Source organism: Muscardinus avellanarius (assembly GCF_963383645.1).
Source record: "Muscardinus avellanarius genome assembly, chromosome: 3".
Classification (NCBI taxonomy): Eukaryota; Metazoa; Chordata; class Mammalia; order Rodentia; family Gliridae; genus Muscardinus; species Muscardinus avellanarius.
The window spans coordinates 139,137,291-139,159,812 of record NC_137788.1 but is presented as its reverse complement, the minus strand read 5'-3'; the positions used below and the strand labels follow the sequence as shown (position 1 = coordinate 139,159,812).

Here is a 22,522-nt window from a genome sequence, read left to right as displayed (position 1 = left end):
CTGAGGCCCAGAGAGGGGATGGGGCCTGCCGCTGGCGACAGGAGACCCCAAGTCGGCCTGGTTCCCGGCCAGGTTCTCCCCGGGGAGCCGCCCCCGGCTGCGTGGCGAAGGTGCCCCGCGCAGCCCGCATGGCCCGCGCTCCGGGCAGCCGCGGAGCGGAGAAAAGGCTGCGCGGGGCGGGGGAGGGGCGGGGTGGGGTCAGCCGCTTGACTCCGCCTCCTGGCGCCTGGTTCAGCCTGCGGCCGGGCGCTGGCTCAGTCTCGGCTGCTTGCCGCTGTCGCTCCGGGGCTGCGGGATGACGCCTCCTCCTCCCGGACGTGCCGCCCCCAGCGCACCGCGCACCCGCGTCCTCAGCCCGCCGCCCGGGTCGGGGCTCTGGCTGCGGCTGCTGCTGCCGCTCTGCGCGGCCGCCGCCTCCGCCCAGGGCCACCCGAGGAGCGGACCCCGCATCTCCGCCGTCTGGAAAGGTAGGCGGCGCCGCGCGGGACCCGGGCGCGGAGTGCGCGGCGCCCGGGAGTGCGTGAGCGCGGCTCTGCGGGTCCCGGGCCGCCCCGCGGGAGCGTGCGCTCCGGGCGAGTGTGTGCGAGTGTGCGCCGTCACGCCGCGGCGTGCGAGCGGAGCCCGGCTAAGTCTCTCCAAGTCGGTCGGCAGCCCGGAGCCGCAGCGCCCGGGCGCGGGGGGCGCGGGCCCCTCGCCCGAGCCGCCCTGGGTCTCCGGGCGCGGGGTCTCCTCCGCAGGACTCCCCCGGCCGGCCGGGCACCCCGCCCCTCCTCCTGGGCTGCGGGCTTTGCGGGCGCGCGGGGCTCGGGCTGGGCCGGCGAAGGGGGCGCGGACCCGTTGCCGCCGCCGCCGCGCTCCGGCTGCGGGAACAAAGACCCCGCCGCCTGCGCCCGCCCCCGCCCCGGCCCCGAGCACGGGCTGGGCCAGGGGTGGGCACCCTGCGGCGATCCGGGGCTAGGTGTGGCGCGGGGGCTTGGGGCACCTGGGCGCTGTCTCCGCAATGCCGGGACCCGGGGCTCCCCCCTCGCCTGCACGTGGCAGCGGTCCCCGGCGCTAGCTGGGGGGCAGTGCCCATTGGGTGGGGCGGGGCCGTTGGGACCCCCAGGCGGCGGATCAGGGGCGGGGGTGCAGACTTGAGGCCGTGGTGGCTGTGAGAAACTGGGGGACCAGAGTCTCCCCCAGGGCCACCTCAGTTCAGACCCCTGTACAATGGGACAGAAAACTGGCTAGGCGGGGGTTTGAGGCTTCCGCCGCTAGGGACCGAGCTCCCCTCCCCTGCATTGCACACAAATGCCTCCCCGCCCCCAGGGCCGACTGGCTCTGTCCCCAAATTCAGCGTCTCTGCGGCCCTCCTGTGGCGGTGGTGGGGGACTCACAGTGGGGGCGGGGGTACCGGTTGGTCTGTCCCCACTGGGAGCCCTTTGATGCTTTTGGCACTTTGCAGGGATTGCTGGAGTCTGAATATTATCTGGGGCAGGTATTCTTAGCAGAGGGGGAAAAAAACCCCACACGCACAAAAAACGAGTGGCCCGGGCTGCCGCAGCAGCTGAGAGAGTGTGACTCGCCCAAGGTCACTGGGCAGCATGGGCGCTCGCCTCGCAGGTAGGGGCTCTGGCCCAGTGCAGCGCCAGTCCTGGCTTTGGGGTAGGAAGAAGAGAAGGATGTAGGTGGTTCTCCAATCATACATGATACGCTCTGGTCTCCAGCTCTGCTCTGGCTTAGAGGTGTCCCTGATAGGAGTGCAGCTGTTTAGCTAGCACCCTGGCCGCCTGCTCATGGTGACTCCTGCACACCTCTCAGCTGTGCCAGTTCCGGCCCAGGCTTCCTCTGCCCTCCAGCACCTTTACCTGTTTCAGGCTTCTTGTCTGTCTGGGCCACCGCAGCACATGAGCACTCTGGAGCAGTATGGAGGGGATAAATGGTCCTGTCTGAGTGTTCTGGAATCTCCCTGCATTAGCCCCCACCCCCCGTATTTGTCTCCCCTTGGTGCCCCCCTGCACATACTTAATGCAACCCACTTCTTAGCACTTAACATACAGCTCCCCATCCCGGGCACTTAGTCCCCACCCTGAGGCTATTTAAAGCTGCTTTCAGACCTCTTCCCACTTCCCAAAGCTCCCAGCCTAGCTCGGTGCCCCCCTTTCCTGCCTGCAGATCACTGCTGTGCTTTTAGTGCACTGTTGACCCCCACTGGCTGGGGTCTGCCAGCCACTTACCAGTCTTATCCAAGGACAGTCTGTGGTCTCCTTCACCAGTGCCAGGTGCCCCACTGGCCAGGCAGACCCTGCCATTCACCTGCCCACCAGGGCCACCAGCTGGTGACAGTGTGCCCGGCTGACAGCTGCCTCCTGTCTCCTGTGGGGTAACACATGGCAGTCGGATGGACTGAGTTTGGGTAGGGCAAACCAGGAGTGGAGTGAGAGGGGGCCCCTTGCAGGCTTGCTGTACACAAGTCCTATCTACCAGCACATGGGTGGGGTATGGCAGCTTCCAGGAATGTCTGGGTCGGGGATCACTGTGGTTCCAGAGCCACTTCCCCATGAGGCATAGATTGGGATTTTTGTTTTGAACCGGGACAGGTGTAGGGACTGGAATAGGTATGGAAGGTTCTTTATGTTCTGCTGCTTGGACCCCAGCCCTAGGGAAAAAGATTGGAGCAGGGTCTGTGAGGGAGTCCCAGCTGGTGCTTGGAGAGGTTGCTTCCTCTGCAGCCCCATGAAGGTCTTGCGCAGAGCAGCTTGGGCCAGGGGAAGGATGTGCCGTCATGGACCTGCTGGGTGTCCTTGAGTTCTGCACCTGTCTTTGACCCTCAGAGCTTGCCAGAGCATGGTTCTTGTGCATGTGTGGGCCCGACCTCCTCCCAAGCAGGGACGGGGGACTGGATTGCAGGTGAGGGGCTGCAGGTGAGGGCAGGGGGGGGGTTGGCTTGGCAGGAGGGTGGCACACCGTGGGTAAGCTGTGCACCCCTCTCCTGGTCCATCAGTGGTTGGAGGAGATGGAGAAGCCTATGAAGGTCCTGACCCCAAGGTCAGAGGTGAGCCAGCCTGTCCTCCGAGGAGAAACAGCTCAGGCTCCAGTCTCTACCTGCCCAGCAGGTTCTGCTCTCTCTCTGGTCCAATTAAATAATAGGATGTTATTGTTGACTTGGTGACTGCTGGGGAGCCATTACGGGCCACTCTCCAGGGCACAGGTTTGTCGTCACCTTCTCTAGGGGATGAGGTCACAGCTGGGGCTCCCCATGCGCCAGCATTTCCAGTGGAAGTCCTTGCTTCCTCAGGGACTTTCATGTATTCTCAGCTTCAAGGTGAACTCCCCCTGCAGAACCACCTGGGGGGGCAGCTCCCAGGAGGGAATGGGGAGTTTCCTAAGTTGGAGAGATGTTCAGTGATGTCACTAGAAGCTTTCTACTAAGCTCTGTGGTCTCTGTATCCTCAACAGTGAAGATTCTGAGAGCAGGGGGCAGTGAGCTGGATGTTGGCCCAGGCCCAAGACAACCCTGGTTTGATGGGGTTGGGGGCAAAGAGGTAGGTCAGGAACCTGGTTCGGGTCCCAGCTCTGGCCCAATAGGCTGTGTGAGTCTGGGCGGCTCCTGGCCTTTTCCTGTGCCTCAGTTTCCCCAAGTACCCAGAGGTTGAAGGTAGGGGCCCATTTTGTTTCTGAGCCATACCACCTCAGTATTCCTGCTTCTCTGGGATGGGAAAGGCTGGGCAGAGACTGCAGTGGCTTATTCAAATCTGTAGATTTGGGAGGGGGGGGTCACTGGGCATTAAACCTAGGACTCTACCTCTGAGCCCCTTTTAATTTTTATTTTGAGACAGGGTCCCACTAAGTTGTTGAGGGTCTCACTAAAATGCTGACACTGGCCTTGAGCCTGTGATCCTCCTGTCTCAGCCTCCCAAGAACTGGGATTGCAAGTATGTGCTAGCACGCCCAGCTCAAATGGCTCAAATCCGAGTAGATTTTGAGTCATTAAACCTAGGAGGTGAGGGGAAATCCTCGAGTTTTGTGTTCTTTTCTCTTTTTCTCTTGTGGCTAAGGATCCGTTGGAGGAAGTCACATATCCATTCGGTAGATATTTTCTGAGGCCAAATTTGAGCTGGTCCTGTGGCTGGGCTCGAGGACTCAGCGAGGAGAAACTAGATGAGTTAGTGCCATTGTAGACAGGGAGACAGGGCAGATAAACCCACAGGTAGGACGGGATGTGGCAGGGCCCGTAACGGGCAGCTCTGGGGGCCGAGGAAGCACCTGGCCTGGTCTGCCCCATCTGAGGGTTTCCTGTGAAATGGGAAGCCAGGATAGCAGGAGTCAGGTGGATATGAGGGAAGGTACAGAGGAAGTGCCCCGTGTGACAGGATATCAGACTCCCTCTCAACTTGCAGCTAGGTCCACAGAGGGGAGACAAGCCGCATGAGGTCTTCTACGAGGGGACATCTCATCACCCTGTGGCCAGTCCAGCAGTGTGTCTTGGGGTTGGGGAAGGCTCTCCGGTGCCGGTGATGCCGTGGCCCATAGCAGCTCCCTGATGGGAAGCTGGGGCTGGGTCCTGGGGGACCAGGGCTTTCCCCGTGACTCCTGACTGCCAGGGACTCTCCAGGTGAGAAGGCCTGTCCCGCAGCTCTGTCTCCTCTGTTTCTTCCGCTCCTGTCACCCCGGCCAGGCCCTGTGGTGGGGGAGGGCCAGTCACCCTTCCTCTGACCAGCTTCCTCTTCCAAGAACCTTGGGCCTCTTGGTGGGGGTAGATCACTGTCTTTGCTGAGCCTGGGCACTTACGGAAGCAGGGCAAGCTGAGCACCTGTCTTTAAGGACGGCTCTGCCCAGGGGTCAGCGCCCGGCTGCCTACAGGGGGCAGTAGTGAGAGCCAATGGCCCTTGAGATGACAGCCGGGGTCCCAGCTGACGTCCTGGCCTCCGCCTTCAGCTCCGCCACCCTCATTTTGCCCGATGCAGTGTGGCTGCCTATGTCACAAGACACTTCCCCAGAATTTGCTGGCAACTCTGGACTGGGAGGTTTCCGCTTCTGTTGCTTTCCTTTTTTGGCCAGGCCTGATGCCCCCAGAAACCTTTGCTCTTCTGAGTAGAGGGGAGAGCGGCCCTTGGTTGCCCTGCCTTCCCTGCTGTCCTGCTCTTGAAAGCTGCAGGGTGGAGGAGTGTGGCCCCGCCTCATCAGAGGCTTGTCCCTTCCCAGGGAGTCCAGGCCACAAGGCACTGTCTGTGGCATGGGTGCTTCTCCAATGTTCCTGTTCCACCGGGCCTCGGCCTGTGCCCTGACCTGCCATCTCTCTGGACTTCTCTCACTACGCCCCGGCTCCCACTGCGGCCTCAGGGCCATCCGTCGCTGCTCCCACTTGCCCTCCTCCTCCTCCTGCCCCTCAGAGTCTAGCCAGTTCTTCTCAGTTCCTCAGATGACCTCAGCCCACACAACCTGACGGTGCTGGGCTTAGGACGTCAGAAAAGAAATGTCAGCCATCAGCTGGGCTAACCACACCGTTCCCCAGATGGGGAAACTGAGGCCCAGAGGTGATGGGGATTGGCTCAAGGTCACCTTGGCAAGGCAGACAGAGCCAGGGCAGAGCTGAGTCCTCTGTCCCCAGCCTGCTGCTGGCCCAGCCCTCGGCCTCTCCCCAGCTGTCTGTCTGCCTTCGTGCCCTGTCCTGGGAATGGAGAGCCTTGGTGCCCGTTTCCTCCTGGGCCCGCTCAGCCCAGACTCCTGCCGCCCAGCGCCGCCTATGTCCAGGAGCCAGCCGAGACTGTCCTCTCTTTAGGACCTTCGACTCGGGCGGGCAGCCTCACACACCTTCTGGCGTTTCCTCGGGGTGGTGGTGCTCAGGTCTCCGGGGCAGGTTGATCTGTGTCACGGCTTGGGCTAATCTGGGTTTAACCGTCACAGGCAGCCTGGGATTAGACTGATCCTGCTGTGCCTCCTGCACCCCCTGCTTGTAATCAGGGCCTTGGGCTTTGTGCCAGCACCCCTGGGTGACCCCTCATTGCGGAGGGCAGCCAACTCTCACCCCTGTGCCAATGTCTGTGTTTAGCTCCTCTGGGGAAGAGACAGGAGGAGAAGCTGAGGGCTTTGCCCTTGGGGAGCCTCAGGTGCCTAGAGAGGGAGGCCTCCTTCCTGCCTGTAACATAGTGGAGACCCCTGGGAGGTGAGGAGTAACCTGTAGGTATAGCCCAGGACTGTGACGGGAGGCAAGTGAGGGAGGGACCGTGTGGACTGGGGCAATCAGGGAAGGCTTCCTGGAGGAGGAGAAGGAGCAGGCTAGAGCGAGGGGCGGGGGCCCACAGAGCCCTTCATGCTGCTCTTTGTCTTTTGGGCCCAGGGCTGCGGCCCGGCCTGTGGAGGAGGACCGAGCCCCTCCTGTGACTTCGGCTCCTCTCCCGTGAGGCCTGGACCACCCTGCTGTGCCCTCTTCTGTGCAAGCTGCCCTCTCGTGCTCAGCCCTGGCCATGGACGATGATGGGGCCACAGGCCTGGTCTTCACCTGCCCCGGGATGCTGTGTTCCAGGTGAAATTCCACTGGACTCTGTGATCCCAGAGAAGATGGTGTGTGCCAGGTGGCGGCTGGCACAAGGTTGGGAGGACAGAGCCATGAGGGCGGAAGCAGTCCAGAGCATTTCTTGGAGCCTGGGGATTCAAGCTAGATCTTCCATGACAGCCGAGATCCATGTGCGCCAGGGAAGGGCCACGGGCAATCCAAGGGGAACGCGGGCAGCATGGACGGGAATGAGCCTGGCGGAGGTGTGCAGAGATGAGGGCGGCGTTGACTGCCCTGCCCCGAGGAGCTGAGCCCTGATGAGAGGGACAGCAGGAGCCACGGTGGATTCTGGAGCAGAGGCACCAGGGGTGGAGGCGAGTGTTTTGGCCGGTGCTGTCTGGGTGGGAACCTGGGCTGGTCAGCATGCCCTGCCCTTCTCTGTTGTTGATTCCAGACCACACAGTGTCTCCTATTGGGAGCAGAGGTCTTGAGAGGCTTGCCTTTCCAGTTAGACATTCTGGTCAGCACTTAGGGTCAGAACTCTGTGCTGCACCCTGGATTCCTGCCTCCCTCCGTGGGCCTGCACGCCCATTCTCCCTCATACATACTTTTCAGAGTGTCTTGGGTCAGGTGTTCGGGAAAGTCCTCAGGGCCCATCCTTGGAGTTAGGTGTCACAGGCACAGATTCCAGAGTCTGTCTGCCTGAGTCCAACCTCTGCTGCACCCTGTACGTGATACATGCTGTGTGATCCTGGGTAAGTTACCCAGCTTCCTCTGCCTCACTGTCCCCATCTGTCAAATGGGGATTATAAGAGGCGCACCTCGCGTGGGTTCTATGGTGATTAAATGAGTAGATCAGAGGTCCCTTGGAATCGTGCCTGGCACACGGTAAATGCTTCGGAGGAGCTGGGGCGAGGTGTGTCCTCAGCATCCTCGCTCCTCTTTGGCGTCTCTGGTTTCTCATGGAATGCAGCCCCGGCGCCCGGCCTCTGCCAGCTCCCCCAATGGGCTGTGCTGGCCAGCTGCCCTTGCGCCGACTCCCCTGCTGGTCCCGGCCCAGGCTAAGTCTCAGGAACCTTCTGTTTCACAACAGTCTCCCACCTGCCTCCCTCCCTCTCTTTGGGGTGGCCTCGCCATCCTCTGCCCTCTCCCTGACCCCTGCCCTGGCCCTGGGCCCCAGAGCCAGCTCTGCACCCCTGACCATTTTCCACTTTGAAGGTGCGACCAGCTGACCTCGGCCCCACTTTGGGGCTTTTAGAACCTGCGGTGCTAAAGAAAGGGTGGAAGTTAGGCAGGACGAGGTATTCTGCTGGGCTTCCTGTCTCCCTCCTCCCCGCTCCAGCTGGGCTCAGTGGCAGCCCTTCCTCCCTACCTGAGCCCCAGAACACTGCTCAGCCCAGCTTCCCTGACACCGGCTTCCCTCACTGCCCCTGATCCCCAGGACTTGGCCTCAGCTGACCCTTCCCCTCCACCCCCTCGCCAGCCGCCAGGCCTCGGGTCCTCTGCGTGACAGAGGACCCGAGATGCAGTGCAGAGAACACCTGGCCCTGGGAGCCTTGGGAGGCCTCAGTTTTCCTGTCTGCAAAATGGAGATGCAGACCCGTGTCCCACCTTCTTTGCAGGCGACTGGGGGTTTGGAGCTAGTCGGTGGAGGCAGCTGGGAGTGTTGGCATCTGCTGTTTCCTCTTCTAGAAAGCGGTGCTCCGACTTCTTCAGCATCCGCAGGCTCAGCACTTGCCTGGAATGACCCTTGAGTTTAACACCATTTTTATGATTTGTTCTGAGAATCATGGTGGGTCACAGAATTGAAAGCTTTGACAAATACCAGCACCTGCCTCCCCTGAATCCACAAAAGGGGAAAAAGTCAGGAAGGCCCAGCCCCTCCTCACCCTGAGCACACGGCTTCTCGGAGCCAGGGCTGAGCCACCTGTGAGACACGCTCCCCTCCCGCCCGTGCTGGCCTTGGCGGGCGGTGGGTGCTCCCCCTGGCCCAGCACACAGCCCGCTGATAAGGGGCGGACCTCTCCCTCCTCCCTGGGCAGAGCGCCACCTCAAGGTCTTGCCATCTGTGCCAGCACGGAGGTTCTGAGCCCTTGATAGGAGCTGTCGGAACCTGGCCCTGCCCGAGGGCTGCCAGGATCCTAATAGCAACCATAACCTACCCCTAGTCCCTGGCCGGTGCCACCCTGGAAAGGAGGCTCCTCACACCCTCGTTCCTGGCCACATCAGGAAAGATAGAACTGACATTTGTTCTTGTATGCCTGCTGCCAGCAGAAGGGTTTCTCCTCCACCCTGACATGGCACCTACCCTTTCGCCATCAGTCATGTCTTTGGGTTTAAGACTTTTATTGTTAAAGGCCCCCTGGGAGATCAGGGCCTCCTGGTGGGTGGGCGGGTGATTCCCTGCAGTTGTCAGGTGAGCCAGGGAGAGAAGGTGGGAGGGGGGTGGCACAGGGAGCCGAGAGGCTGTAGATAGCTTTGCACAGAGCAGAGGCTCCGAGGTCTCGAAGCAGTCCAGAGAGAGGCAGCAGAGCTGGGACCAGAGGCCCCAGCCTCCTTTGCTGGGTGTCCTTGGGCCAGTGGCAGGGCAGCTGGGGGACTGTTTGGCTGTGGAATCCTTGACTTGTAGGCTGTGGGATGCCCAGGGGCGGAGAGGCTGCGGGCTCATTCCTGGGCCCAACAACCCTTCGCTCTCCTCTCTGCCAGGTGTCCTGGTCAGGCGGGGGCGTGAGGGGGCCTGGCAGTGCAAGGTAGGGCACAACTGTGGGCAGAGACACCTGCCAGATGCGGCTGGATCCCTGCCCACATCCTTGCCATTCTCTCTGCCCACTTGCGGAGGGCTTCCTGGGGTCAGCGATTGGGTTGGAAGGCTGTCCCTGCCACACTAAGGCCCAGCCCTTAGTGCTCCTTTTGTGGACGACCCCTCCCCTAGCCCTCTCCTCAAATTTCGTAAGCAAGGAGGATAGGGGGAGGGCAGGGACCAGGGACCAGGGTGACAGCATCCAGAGTGAAGAGGAACGGTGTCCCACCAGGCAGGCCTGTTGGCGCAGAGCCCACCCTGCAGGACTCACAGCTAATCTGCCCATCAGTGGGCTGCTGGGGCAGAATGGGTGGGCCCCCACGAGGAATCAGAACTGATTTTCTCCAGTTGAATCTGAGAACCAAGGGCACCCCGGTGGGAGGCTGTGTCTGCATGAGGCTCTCAGCCACTTTTTTTTTAGTGCTAGGGATTGAACCCAGGATTACTCTACCTCCAAGCTACACCCTTAACCCTTTATTTTAATTTCTTAACTTTTTTTTGTGATACTGGGGATGGAACCTAAGGGCATTCTACCTCCAAGCTACACCCCCAGCCCAAAATATTTTTTTAATTTTTAATTTTGAAACAGGGTCTCACTGAGTTGCCAAGGGCCACACTAAGTAGCTGAGGTCTTCCAAAAACTGCCATCCTCCTGTCTCAGCCTCCCAAATGCTGGGATTACAATTGTGCGCCACCACGCCCGGCTTATCCTTTATTTTTATTTTTGAAACAGGGTCTCGCTAGGTTGCTGGTGCTCTTTTAAGTAGCCTCAAACCTGTGATCCTCCTGTCTCAGACTCTCATGTACTGGGATTAGAGGTGTGTGCCACTGCGCCCAGCTTGGCCGTGGTCTGGACCCTCATATGTGATGAGTTAGCCTGGGCGCTGGGAGGAGGCAGGACTCAGCCGGCCGCAGAGGCTGGCTAGGTATGGGCCAGCCTGCAATTGTTCCTTCTCCATCCATCAGAGAGAGGATTGGTTCAGAATCACATGGGGTGGGGATGGGTTTTTTTGTGCTAGGTCTGCCTTGGGGCCATGTCCTCCCCATGTGCCCCTAGCCCCCTCCCCTCCACGAACCCCTGGTTATTCTGGGAGCTTTTAGCTACCACTTAGTCAGCCACTAATGCGTCAGGCCGGAGGGTGAGGGGGGAGACACGGTGCCAGACGGTGCTTCTTTTAGACATGCAGGAAGGGAAGCAGGGGCAGCCAGGAGGTGGGGGATGCCGGAGGAGGAGAGGCCGTCCCACTCCTGGCCCTGCCCCTGGGGAGCAGGCAGCAGGGGAGACCGATGGGCAGTGGGTCAGTGTGTCCTTGGGCTGGCTGCACTGCCCCTCCCCCATCACACAGGACCCACCTTCCCAATTCTCCCCTCACTAGGACTTTGCTGGGTCTCCTGTGCCTGCCGTGCAGTCAGCTGCCCCACCTGTGCTCAGGGGTTCCCCTGCTTAGAGCCCCTTGCCCTGTTCCTGGCCCATTTGGCTTTTATTTGCCTCCCCATCTCTTTGGGTTCGTAAAGCAACAAAAAGAAAATGTTTAGAGATGTGACATGTACTTCCATGGCCTGGGCTTTGCTAGAGCAGTCAGTCCCCAGCCGTGCTCAGCCCCAGCCTGCACAGAGCCTTGAAGCAGAGCCGTCTCCTCCCTTGGCTCATCTCTCTCTGTGTGGATCCAGCAGGGCCGCAGATCCTGGCCGTGATGACTGGGGGCTGCCTTCACTTCCAGGCAGCCCTCCTGCCCCAGCCCCCGCTCCTGCCTGACCGACCAACCGGAACAGAACAAAGCTTCCTTTCATGTATTCATCAGGCTGCTGCCGCTCTGACACTTCCCGGGCACAATCAGGCCCTTTGAGGGCCTCGGGCAGTGCAGGAGCCCGGGCTGGGGCTGGGGTGGAGAATGGGCCAAGGTCTTGTCCTGGGGCCGAGCTGGTGCCATCCCCCGACCCCATCCACATCAGCAGGCCCTGAGCTGGGACGACAGGAACCTGGGGTCATGGGAGGCAATGATCCTGGGGTCCTGCTTGTTCTTCTGCAAAGTGGGATGAACAGCCTCTGCATCCCCACATCCCGGCCACTGCAGCCAGGACTTGAGGTGAGCAGGCTTACAGCTCTGCACAGGACTGTCCTGGCCCTGCAACATCACCCTGATCAGCAGCTGGCAGCCCTGATCCTGACTCTGGCAGATACTTTGTGAGCAGCGCTGAGCTCCCTATAGAGGCTTTTGGGCTCAAAGAGCCGGGGAAGTTTTCTGTAGTGTGTCTCACCCTTAGACTGGATTCCTGGGGTAGAGCCAGGTCTCCCCTCAGACCTAGACTCTAGAGCAGGCTGTGTGTTCCCCATCAGACTTTATTGGGACTGTTCTCCTTTTGACAGCCCTGTGACCCCACAAGGGTCCTTCTAGGGTTCCTTCCAGAGCCCCTCTGCTGTCTCTCCCCATAAGGAGAATTGTACAGTGGCCTTTCCTGCCCTCCCCAGAAGCCTGGCATAGGTGTAGGGCTGAGGGGACCAGTGGAGGTGGCTAGCATGGCCTGAAGGCTAAAGCTTCTGTCCCTTGGCCTCCAGGGCTGCCTGGCACCTCCCCAGCTGTGCACCAGGCACGAGTCCGGGGGAGCTGGGGCTGCAGGCTGTCTGGATCCAGGCTGGGCCATGGGGACAACGGCTGCTGCTCAGGTGAAAGGGGAGCCGCAGGAGCTGAGTCAGGAAGACCTGTGTCTGGGCTGCTGAGCCCAGCACTCCAGTTTAACCCCAGCTGGAAGGGAGCCCGAGATCTGCCGGCATCTCGCACCCCACCAAGCCAGCAGCACAGAGCAGGGCTCCCAACTCCTCCCCACATATCTGGGGCTGACAGGAGGTGGCCTTGGGGTCCAGTGGGGGCTGGCCCCTTTGAGCTGCTGGGCCAGACTGTTGGTGGAGGGTCCCAGGAGAGCCAGGCCAACCAAGGACAGTGAACTTGGCACTGTTCTGTGGCCAGCTATGCTGATGGAGAGCTCCCTGAGCGCTCCCGAGAACTGATACAGTCTGGATGAGAAATCTGTCCTGCCTGCTCGCATGACCTTGGGCTGGGCTTGGACCTCAGTTTCCTCCTTTGTACAGCAACCCAGGCCATGCCTAATGAGGTGCTGAATAAGAATATTTCCACTTCTGGGGATGACTTGGGTGCATACGGGGATGCGCGTTAAGGACAGGGGATGAAGGTGTGGGTGGTACAGTGGGTACCCCTGTCATTGCCCTCTCCCCCATCGAATGCAGGATCAATCTGAATGACTGGGGTCATGGCAGCAAGAGGTGCTAGGGCAGACTTGAGAAAATGGCAATTTTTTTTCTTTCTGGGCTGGAACATGTCCTGTTTTGGGGTGTCACTGCCAAGCTGGCTGTCCCACAGTTTGCTGCAGCTGAAAAAACAGCGGTCAGACCAGGTTCCTGGGTGAGGCCCCAGGCTGACCAGAGGTGGGAAGGCGTTGGCTGCCTGATTGCTGAGGGCACAGCCACAGGCCATCCCAGGCCTGTAATTTAGTCTTGCAACCAGGACAACTTCAGCAATGTCACCGGAGATGAGACAGCCTCTCCCTGGAGGCGGTGGCTGCAGACAGTTTCTTTTTTGGGCAAAATTGTCCTGGTCAGCTCTTCTGCTGAAAGACCCAGGATGTTCTCTGCGAAGGTTCCCCTGTCCCAGAGTCCCCGGGAAGGGAGAATGGATCCTTAGCTCCAAGAGAGCTGGTATCTTGGTGGATGGTGCCAAGCTAGAGTGGGCTGTGCTGCTGTCTGGCTCAGGGGCCAGGAGCACAGACCCTGGTTTGGGGCCTGCTACCCACTTGCTTCCACGTGCCCTTGGGCTGCCTGTCCCTTGACCTCTGCTTTCCCAACTTTGAAATAGGTGGGAGTAGATGTTCTCATCTAGCGTCTTGAGGGGCTAGAGGTGGGCTGGGTGGGGGGTAGGAGATGGCTTTCCTGCAGGAGTGCTTGGGGTTCTGAACAAAGTGATTCCCGGCACCTCGACCCTAAGAGGGATGCTCAGAGGCCCTGCTGCTCACAGAAAGGCACAGGGGCAGGTGGCTGAGGGCCTTTTAGGGTACTGAGCTGATGGGTACTGGTCCTCCTGCCCCAGCCCAGGCCCTCAGGAGTATGCATGTGTTTAGGGGAGGGGTCTGTTCTCCCCAGAGGTTCCCAAACCCTGTCCCTACCCTGACATCACACATATTGTGGGGAGGGAGAGGCTGGTCTCCTAGGGGACAGGCTGCAGCTCTGGGTGAGGACAGCTGGCTACTGGACTCCACCAGAGGACTTCTTACTTCTCCTGCCCATGTCTCTGAGCCTCAGTGCCACCCAGCCCAGACCTTGTCTCTAAGGCCCTCCGGTGCCTTGAGTACTGGGTACCAGTCACCCTGCAGGTCTGGGGGATCAGGGTCCTCTTGCTTGGGATCTGGACTTAATGTTTCTACCCATTGCCTCCTCAGGCCGCTCGGGGCAGGACCGGGTGGACTTCGGCCAGACAGAGCCCCACACGGTGCTTTTCCATGAGCCGGGCAGCTCCTCTGTGTGGGTGGGTGGACGTGGCAAAGTCTACCACTTCGACTTCCCAGAGGGCAGGAATGCCTCCATGCACACGGTGAGCCTGGCCCCTGAGCCCGTCCCTTCCCGTCTGGCCCTGGTGAGGGGCCTCAGGGAACATGGCGGGAGCTGTCCTCTCTTCTGAAGCTGATCCTGGGAGAGACTTCCTAAGGGCAGTCCAGATTGGAGTAGGGAGTCGGGGTAATGTGGGAAAGCCAGGGAACTCACATGCCCGGCCAGGAGGGTCACGCCAGTGGGGAAAGCTGGGCCGGAAGCTGGGCTCCAGAACCCATGTTCCCCCTTCTGAGATCTCTGGACTCCGGCTCCTGGTATCAGACAGAGCTGCCCAGGTGATCATGGGAAATCCAGCATCACTCCAGGTCACAGTTGTGCATCTGCAAGATGACAGTAGTGTGGCTCTGTCCAGGGCTTGTCCTGAGACTGCATGGACAGTGTGTAGAGGCCTTCCACACCTGGCAGGGTGGACTAAGGCTTTTCCCCTTCTCCAGGTGAACATCAGCTCCACCAAGGGGTCCTGCCAGGACAAGCAGGTGAGTGGAGGGGCGTGCGGAGGGGCCGGGCCCCTTGAGGAAAGGGGAGGAGACCTTGCCAGTCTGAGGAAGGAAGCGTTACTCTGCTGTAGGCACCCTGAATAATGGGGAGGTCCGGGCCAGTTCTGGGGGCCCTGATCTGAGGTGGAGATATGGTCCCTTTCCGGAGGCCTCTGTTCTTAGGGAGATGGGGTCAGCCAGCTCCCATCTGAGCCATCCTGCTAGGGCCTCCCACCAACGCAACTCCTCCCCTTCCCCTCTCCCTCTCTGGAGCAGGACTGTGAGAACTACATCACACTCCTGGAGCGGCGGAGTGAGGGGCTGCTGGCCTGCGGCACCAACGCCCGGCGCCCCAGCTGCTGGCACCTGGTGAGAAAGCCCAGGTGGTAGAGGTAGCCCAGATCCTCCCTGTGTCCCATCAGCTCCCCTCTCCTGGGTAGGCTTCAGCCCGTCGTGATGGGAAAAGGACTCTGGGCTTGTCCTGGGCAGAATCCCCGGGAGAATGGGGCTCCTGGCTAGGAAGCTGGCCCTCAGGGCGGGGACAACATGGCCATCTGCCCGCCTTGGCCTCCTCAGGTGAATGGCACCGTGATACCCCTTGGTGAGATGAGAGGCTACGCCCCCTTCAGCCCAGATGAGAACTCGCTGGTCCTGTTTGAAGGTAGGGCTGCTGCTGCACCAGGTTGGGGCAGGGGGTGGTCAGCAACGTGTCCCTGGGGGAGGGGCTGCAGGAGGTATCTGCCCTTACCCACACTGACCCCACTGACCCCAGGGGACGAGGTATACTCCACGATCCGGAAGCAGGAATACAATGGGAAGATCCCTCGGTTCCGCCGAATCCGGGGCGAGAGTGAGCTGTACACCAGTGACACCGTGATGCAAAGTGAGCTGGGCTCCGGCCGTGGGACCCCGGGTGGGCCCGGGTGTGGGCTGTGAGCCTGGGTGGCAGATGGAATTCTTATGTTTCCCAGGTGGGCTCTCCAGGGCAGGTGAGGAAAGCCGAGCTTGGTGCAGGCTTGAGCAGCCAGTGCCCAGGAGTTTGGGTTTATGAGAGCAGAGAGTCTGTGAAGTCACAGGCATGGAGGAGGGGTGGGTCTGATGCACTCTGAGAACAAAGTCAGAGGGAGCCCAGATCCAGCTGGGAGCCCCCGAAGCCAAAGTGCATCCTGTGGGGGCAGCACACCCTCCCTCCTCATTAAGGCGCTGCCAATTAGGCAAAAAATGACATAGGAGCCTCCAGGGACCTTCCCCCAGTCCCCAGGCATGAAGTCATTGCTTCTGGGCCCGATGACATCTTTGTAGGAAGAGGGCAAAACAGGCGTGGCATGGGGCTGCAGCATCTGGGGCCCCTTGAGCTGTGGGCCTCACGTTCTGAGTTTATTCCGGGTCTGGTTTGTCCCGGGCTTCCGCGGATCCAGGGGGAGGTGCGTGGGCTTAGGGTGGCCCCGTGCAATCCCTAGCTTCACATTGCTTGTGTCCCCGGCAGACCCACAGTTCATCAAGGCCACCATCGTGCACCAAGACCAGGCCTATGATGACAAGATCTACTACTTCTTCCGGGAGGACAATCCGGACAAGAATCCCGAGGCACCGCTCAACGTGTCCCGCGTGGCCCAGCTGTGCAGGGTGAGCGCGTGCAGGATAGGAGCGAGGATGTGAGCGCCTGTGTGCACAGGGGTCGGTACCTGGGATTGTGGGAGAGAATGTGTGCGGGGCATCAGGCATCTGTGAGCAGGTAAACGGTTGGGCGAGGTGTACACTAAACCATGCGTGTGAGGGTACATGTGTGAGCATGGCAGATGTGTGTCTGTGCCTGTGCTCTGTGGGGACCAGGACCCCTCTGTGGACCCCGTGCCCTGGCTCAGCCAGGCCTGCCAACTGGAGTCCAACCTGCAGACCCGCCTGAGTCCTTGGCCTCTCCTGTCCCCTGGCACATCATGGTCCCCTCTCAGCCAGCCCCGCCGCCTCCTCTGTAGCCCGGGTGCCAGCTGCCTGTGGGCAGCCCAGACAGGTGCTGAGGAGCAGCTTCTCCCCTCTGCCCATCTAGGGGGACCAAGGTGGTGAGAGTTCTCTGTCAGTCTCCAAGTGGAACACCTTCCTGAAAGCCATGCTGGTGTGCAGCGACGCCGCCACCAACAAGAACTTCAACAGGCTGCAGGACGTCTTCTTGCTCCCCGACCCCAGCGGCCAGTGGAGGGACACCAGGGTCTATGGTGTTTTCTCCAACCCCTGGTGAGCGACCCTGGACCTGGGGCTGGGGCTGGCACTGGATCTGGGCCCCATCGGGATCTCAGGGGATGGCTGAGTGGGGACCATAGGCTCAAGGGCAGGGCTGTTGCTGGGTGGGGATGGGTGTAGTCAAAGTGGGGTATTTGTGAATGTGCCCTATGCACCCTCTTGCGTGTGGTTCCACCATGTGTGTGCTCAGAGCCGGCGCTGGGCCCTGGGCAAGGCTGCCGAGGCCTCTCCCGGGATGCTGGGTGCTTTCACCTGCTCAGCCACCGCCTGCGCCTGATCATTCACACTTCTTAATCACTCTCATTGATTGAAAACAAGGCAGGCAAAAGTGTTTAGTGTAGAGGGGAGAGGGCGGAGGAAGCCAAAACCCTGCCCTTTGGCTTCTGTGTGGGGAGAGCCACCAGCTGGGAAGGGGATGGGGGTCTGGTGTCCCGGGCCTTCAGCCCCTGCAGCCTCTGCTCAGAGGAGCTAGAGTCACCTGGTCCACGTTGAGATGCCCCCTGCCACGAGGTTAGGAAGAGCAGGCACCCTGTGAACTCAGTGATGTCCATGTTGAGATGCCTCGTGCCATGAGGTTAGGAAGAGCAGGTGGCCTGTGAACTCAGTGATGCTGGCACAGCACAAGGTGGTGGTTTTAGACTGCAGTGGGGAGAATTAGGTTGAACTCCCTCCCTCCCTCTCTCTTTCCCCTTCCTTCTGTCCCTCCCGAGCTGCAGTGTGATTGATAACACTGTGCCAGGCGCTGGCCTTGGCTCCAAGGACAGTCCTGTCTCACTGTGCTCACAGGCCAGGGGGGCTGTGTTTGTGATGTCTGGCATGGGGCTGGCTCGAGCGAGTGGAGGCGGTGGGGGATCCTGGGCCCCCACTGAGGTGGTCTCTGTGTCCCTGCAGGAACTACTCTGCCGTCTGTGTGTATTCCCTTGGCGACATTGACAGGGTCTTCCGCACCTCCGCACTCAAGGGCTACCACATGGGCCTTCCTAACCCTCGGCCTGGCAAGGTGAGTGGCTAGGCCGGCCATGGCCCAGGCCCATCCCACCGCCCAGCCACCCCACTGACCCCAGTCTGCTCTCCTTCCCAGTGCCTCCCAGACCAGCAGCCAATACCCACGGAGACCTTCCAGGTGGCTGACAGTCACCCCGAGGTGGCGCAGAGGGTGGAGCCCATGGGGCCACAGAAGACGCCGTTATTCCACTCTAAGTACCACTACCAGAAAGTGGTTGTCCATCGCATGCACGCCAGCCGTGGGGAGCCCTTCCACGTGCTTTACTTAACCACAGGTAAGGGGCTGCCTGGGACCCCTGTTGCTTCACAAAAATGGATAAGAAAGGTGTAAGCAATAATGTAGGCAACGTTTGGTTGTATCTTTACATGTGGAAGGCAGAAGTGAGTGGCGAGAGCTGTCAGGCATTGGTGTGTAAGGCTGTGGAAGGTGGGTGGGCAAGGAAGGCTTCCGAGAAGAAGTGGGGGCGGGGGGGAAGGGGTAAGGCGTCCCAGGATGGAGAAGACCTGCACCGGGGTTTGAGGCAGAAATGTGGCTGGTCTGAGCAAAGCTGTGCTGCAGATGGTGCCTCAGGGAAGAAGGTGATGGGAAGGGATGTGAAACTGGAGGGGGCACCTGGGCAGTGGGAATCATTCTGCCAGGGAGAAGGAAGACCTCTACTTACTTAACTTTGGGATTGTGCCGAGGAGAGAAAATATTTGAGGAGTTGGTCCAATGAAAATAATTTAGCACACAATAAGGAGGGGGTTCTGGGTGGCAGAAGCCTGGGGCAGGCTCCTCTCTTCCCTGGAGAGGGCCTTGCTGGGGGGGACTGGGTGGAATGCTCAGGGAGGTGTTCCTCCATCCTGGAAAGCCATTGGGCATGGAGGAGCTAGCTTTGAGCTGAGAGGCTTGTGGCAGATTCCTGGACTCGGGCTGTGTCTAAAGTGGGGGTCCTGGAAGCAGGCTTGGAGACCCGTGTGGCCCAGGGCTGCCGGCCTACCTTGAGGCTGGACATGGTCCTAGCACCCCTGGGGCCACTCACTCAGGCACCAGGCATCCACCCTCTGCTCTCCACACTTCCGCATGTGACTTTCTATGGATCTTTCCCCTTGGGGCTACCTGAGCTGAGGTCATCTGATTGGAAGCTGAGCCCAGGGCCATTGTTTGGCTTCTGGAAGCCATAGGGAGAGGAATGACCCCACAGGGCAGGGCCTGGGCTCTGGGTCCTGAGATGCCACCTCTTTAGTCCTCTCTCCATCCTGGCTGCACCCACGGGTCCCTGTCCTTGCTTTGCCACAGTGGATAGCCTAGTTATAGTGGTTGCCTAGGGTTTGGCAATCACAAACTGGGGGCTTTACAGGACTGGGGGCAGAAGCCAGGGCAGGGAAGGCTGGGCATGGGATGGGGGAAGTGGTACAGGCCCTTCCTGCAGACCTGGGAGGCAGGCAGACTCAAGGATTAGCAGGAAGGTATTGCCGGGTGTGGTGGCACACTCTTGTAATCCTAATACTTGGGAGGCTGAAACAGGGGGAATTATAGGTTCAAAGCCAGCCTCTGCAACTTAGTGAGGCCGTTTCAAAATTAAAAAAAAATAGGATCAGAGATACAGCTCAGAGATAGAACACCCCAGGTTCAATACCCAGTCCCCCTAGTCCCCACAAAAAAAAAAAAAAAAAAAAAAGATTAGGAAGGCAGTCTGGTTATCCCTGAGGGCAATAGGAGAAACACCATTTAGAAATATTGAGGCCAGATTAAAAAAAATACCTTCTAAACTGAGGCTCTTGTAACTGGGAGAAGTTATTGGCTCTGTTCCCGAGTTTCCCAAGGGGAGGCTATTCCTGGGACTGTTTGGAAGAGGGTGCAGGATGCTGATGGTGTATGTGCAGACTGTGGCTGGGCCGGGGCCTCTGGTCACATCTCAGAGCCCGCAGTCACAGAGGCATAGAGGAACTTCCCAGGCAGGCTATCATCTGACTGCTTTTTTGGGGCAGGAGATGTCCTGGGAAATGGGGAGGGAGGAAGAGAAGGAAGGAGGCTATTCTAGAAACTGGGACAGCAGGTAAGGTGGGATTAAGAGGACCAGGGGTTAGGATGCCCATTAGTCCCCAACAGGTGCCAACGGAGAGAACATTGGTCTAGGAGACAACCTGGTTACGTGACCTTGGGAGCTTGTGTATGGAATCTTTTCAGATCTAAGATTTTATAAAAATTAAAATATCCCCTAAGACTAAATGCAACGTGGAGTCCTAGATTGGATCCTGTAACAAAAGAGGGACGTTAATGGAAAAACCCGTGAAATCCAAACGTTCAGTGCATAGTACGGTGGCGCCCATGTCAATTACTTAGTCGTAACAAATGTGCCATTGTTATGTAAGATGGGGAAGGCTAGACAGCAGGAACGCTCTGTACTATCTTTGCAACTTTTCTGGAAATCTAAAATTACTCCAAAATAAAACATTTACTTAAAGAAAATGCATCGCATCGCTTAAGAGTACAAGCGGCAGAGGAGTCCTGGCAGGAGCTGAGGGGTGGGGCTCAGACAGGTCTGGGTTCCAACCTGGTTCAATACCTGTGTGACCTTGAACAAGCCTTTCTGAGCTTCCTTGCCACATCTGTGAAGGGGGAAGATAGCGCCCACCCTTGCGGGAGGGTAGACGAGGTCACGCACGCGTGTGGGCCCCCCGGTTAGCCCTTCGTTCCTTCTCAGCCACGTTCTCCTTGAGGTGCCCGGCCTTGAGGGAGTCCGCCTGGCTCTGAGATGGGGCTCCTGCCTGCTGACCCTCTGCCTACCACCCACAGACAGGGGCACCATCCACAAGGTGGTGGAGTCAGGGAAGCGAGAGCACAGCTTGGCCTTCAACATCATGGAGATCCAGCCTTTTCGCCACCCGGCCGCCATCCAGGGAATGTCGCTGGACGCAGACCGGGTGAGCCTCCCCAGCCCCACTGCGGCGGAGTGCAGGGCTCTTCAGACATCATGAGTGTCCTTTGAAGATCCTCCAGGGCCTCCCAGGTGGCGGGACCCCAGGAACTTAGGGCAGGTACGGGGGCCCTGGCCTGACCAGGTCTGGCTCTCTTTCCAGCGGAAGCTTTACGTGACCTCCCAGTGGGAGGTGAGCCAAGTGCCGCTGGACCTGTGTGAGTTCTACGGCGGTGGCTGCCACGGCTGCCTCATGTCCCGAGATCCCTACTGCGGCTGGGACCAGGACCACTGCGTATCCATCTACAGCTCCCGACGGTACACTGGCTGAGATCCCTTGTCCCTGGGAGACGTGGGAAGACACGGTAGTGAGGGCGGTATTGCTGTGGGCTATTTTGGCCAGGTCCTTCTCTCTGCTGATACTGGAGCGGGGGCCAGGCTGTAGCCTCCTGTCTGCTGAGTCTCTTCCTCCCCACTCCAGGTCGGTGCTACAGTCCCTTCATCCCACGGAGCCACACAAAGAATGTCCCAACCCCAAACCAGGTACCTGATCTAGCCTTGCCCGCAGGCCACAGTCCCATGGGGGAGGGAGTACAGCTGCGCCCCAGTGGCCTTGTCCCACAGTACCGCCAGAGAAGCCTCGTGCTGCTTACGAGAGGTGTGGGATGAGGGAGGCAGAGAACAGAGAAGGAAACTGGGTACCACACCTTCACTTAGAAGCCTTGCCTCGGAGCTGGGCATGGTGCCACCTGCTTATAATCCCAATACTTGGGAGGCTGAGTCAGTAGGATCGCAGATTTGATGTCAGCCTCAACAACTTAGGCCCTGTTTAAAAAAAAAACAGGGCTAGAGTGTACTCAGTGGGAAAATGGCCCTGGGTTCAATCCTCAGTACCACCACCAAAAGGAAAAAGAAGTCTTGTCCTGGAATTTCAATCTGCAGTGGCTCCCCTGGGAGCCCCCGCCCTGTCCCCACCCTCGGGGTTCTTCTCTCCCGTGTCCTTTAGATGAGGCCCCACTGCAGAAGGTTTCCCTGGCTCGGAACTCTCGCTACTACCTGAGCTGCCCCATGGAGTCCCGCCACGCCACCTACTCATGGCGCCATGAAGAGGACGTGGAACAGAGCTGTGAGCCAGGCCACCAGAGCTCCAACTGCATCCTGTTCATCGAGAACCTCACGGCTCGCCAATACGGCCACTACCGCTGCGAGGCCCAGGAGGGCTCCTACCTCCGCGAGGCTCAGCACTGGGAGCTGCTGCCTGAGGACCGCGCCCTGGCCGAGCAGCTGATGGGCCGCGCTGGTGCCCTGGCCGCCTCCCTCTGGCTGGGGGTCCTGCCCACATTTGCTCTTAGCCTGCTGGTCCACTAGGGGCTCCTGGGGCTGGAAATGCCCCAGGCTTCCGCAGCCCAGGGGTACTGGCAAAGTCTCACTCTCAGAGCCGGCTGGCCCGGAAGCTCCTTGCCCACTCTCTTCCAGGGGGACTGAATAAGCCGATGGGGGACAGACGGCCTGGAGACGTCCAGCCGCGGGCGGCTGCTGGGCCCCAGGTGGGGCGGGGGTCGGGGAGCTGGAGGATGAAGGCACTAACTGTGAAGCCAGAGCATCGGTGACACAAGACTTTATCTTCTGGAGAATATTTTTCAAAAACTCCTTACACTTGACTAAAGGCAGTGATGGATGCTCCTAGCCCAAGAGCCTGTGGGGTTGGGAGCAGAGTCAGGGAGGGGACCTGGGACCCCATCTCTGGACCTTGGGGTGGAGGCCTGAGTCCTCCTGGACTCTCTGTACCCAATTGCCTCCTTCACCCTCCCTCCGACAGCTGGGTGGCTGGTGTCCCTGCAGACCCAGGGCTGCCCCTGCCCGGCCCTGCCCTCTGCAGCTTCCTCACGGTCTGGGTCCCACCAGACAGCCGCCTTGCATGTTTATTGAAGGATGTTTGCTTTCCGGACGGTAGGACGGAAAAAGCTCTATTTTTATGTTAGGCTAATTTCATGTATAGCTACTTCCGAA

General features: G+C 59.7%; 1 protein-coding gene across 2 annotated transcripts; it reads left to right on the top strand.

The window, feature by feature from the left end:
- Positions 1-295: 295 nt before the first annotated feature.
- On the top strand, positions 296-21,880 carry SEMA7A (semaphorin 7A (JohnMiltonHagen blood group); the record flags this gene model as incomplete). 2 transcript variants are annotated; one of them, XM_080691149.1, is made up of 14 exons in its annotated part: positions 296-467; positions 13,725-13,876; positions 14,328-14,369; positions 14,646-14,738; positions 14,946-15,030; positions 15,142-15,252; positions 15,856-15,995; positions 16,417-16,601; positions 17,499-17,607; positions 17,689-17,887; positions 20,392-20,519; positions 20,676-20,830; positions 20,994-21,055; positions 21,519-21,880. In XM_080691149.1, the coding sequence occupies 14 exons, from the start codon at positions 296-298 to the stop codon at positions 21,878-21,880; spliced, it is 1,995 nt and encodes a 664-aa protein (XP_080547275.1). The 2 variants fall into 2 exon arrangements, with proteins under 2 accessions (XP_080547275.1, XP_080547276.1); XM_080691150.1 differs by lacking the exon at positions 14,328-14,369.
- Positions 21,881-22,522: the final 642 nt, after the last annotated feature.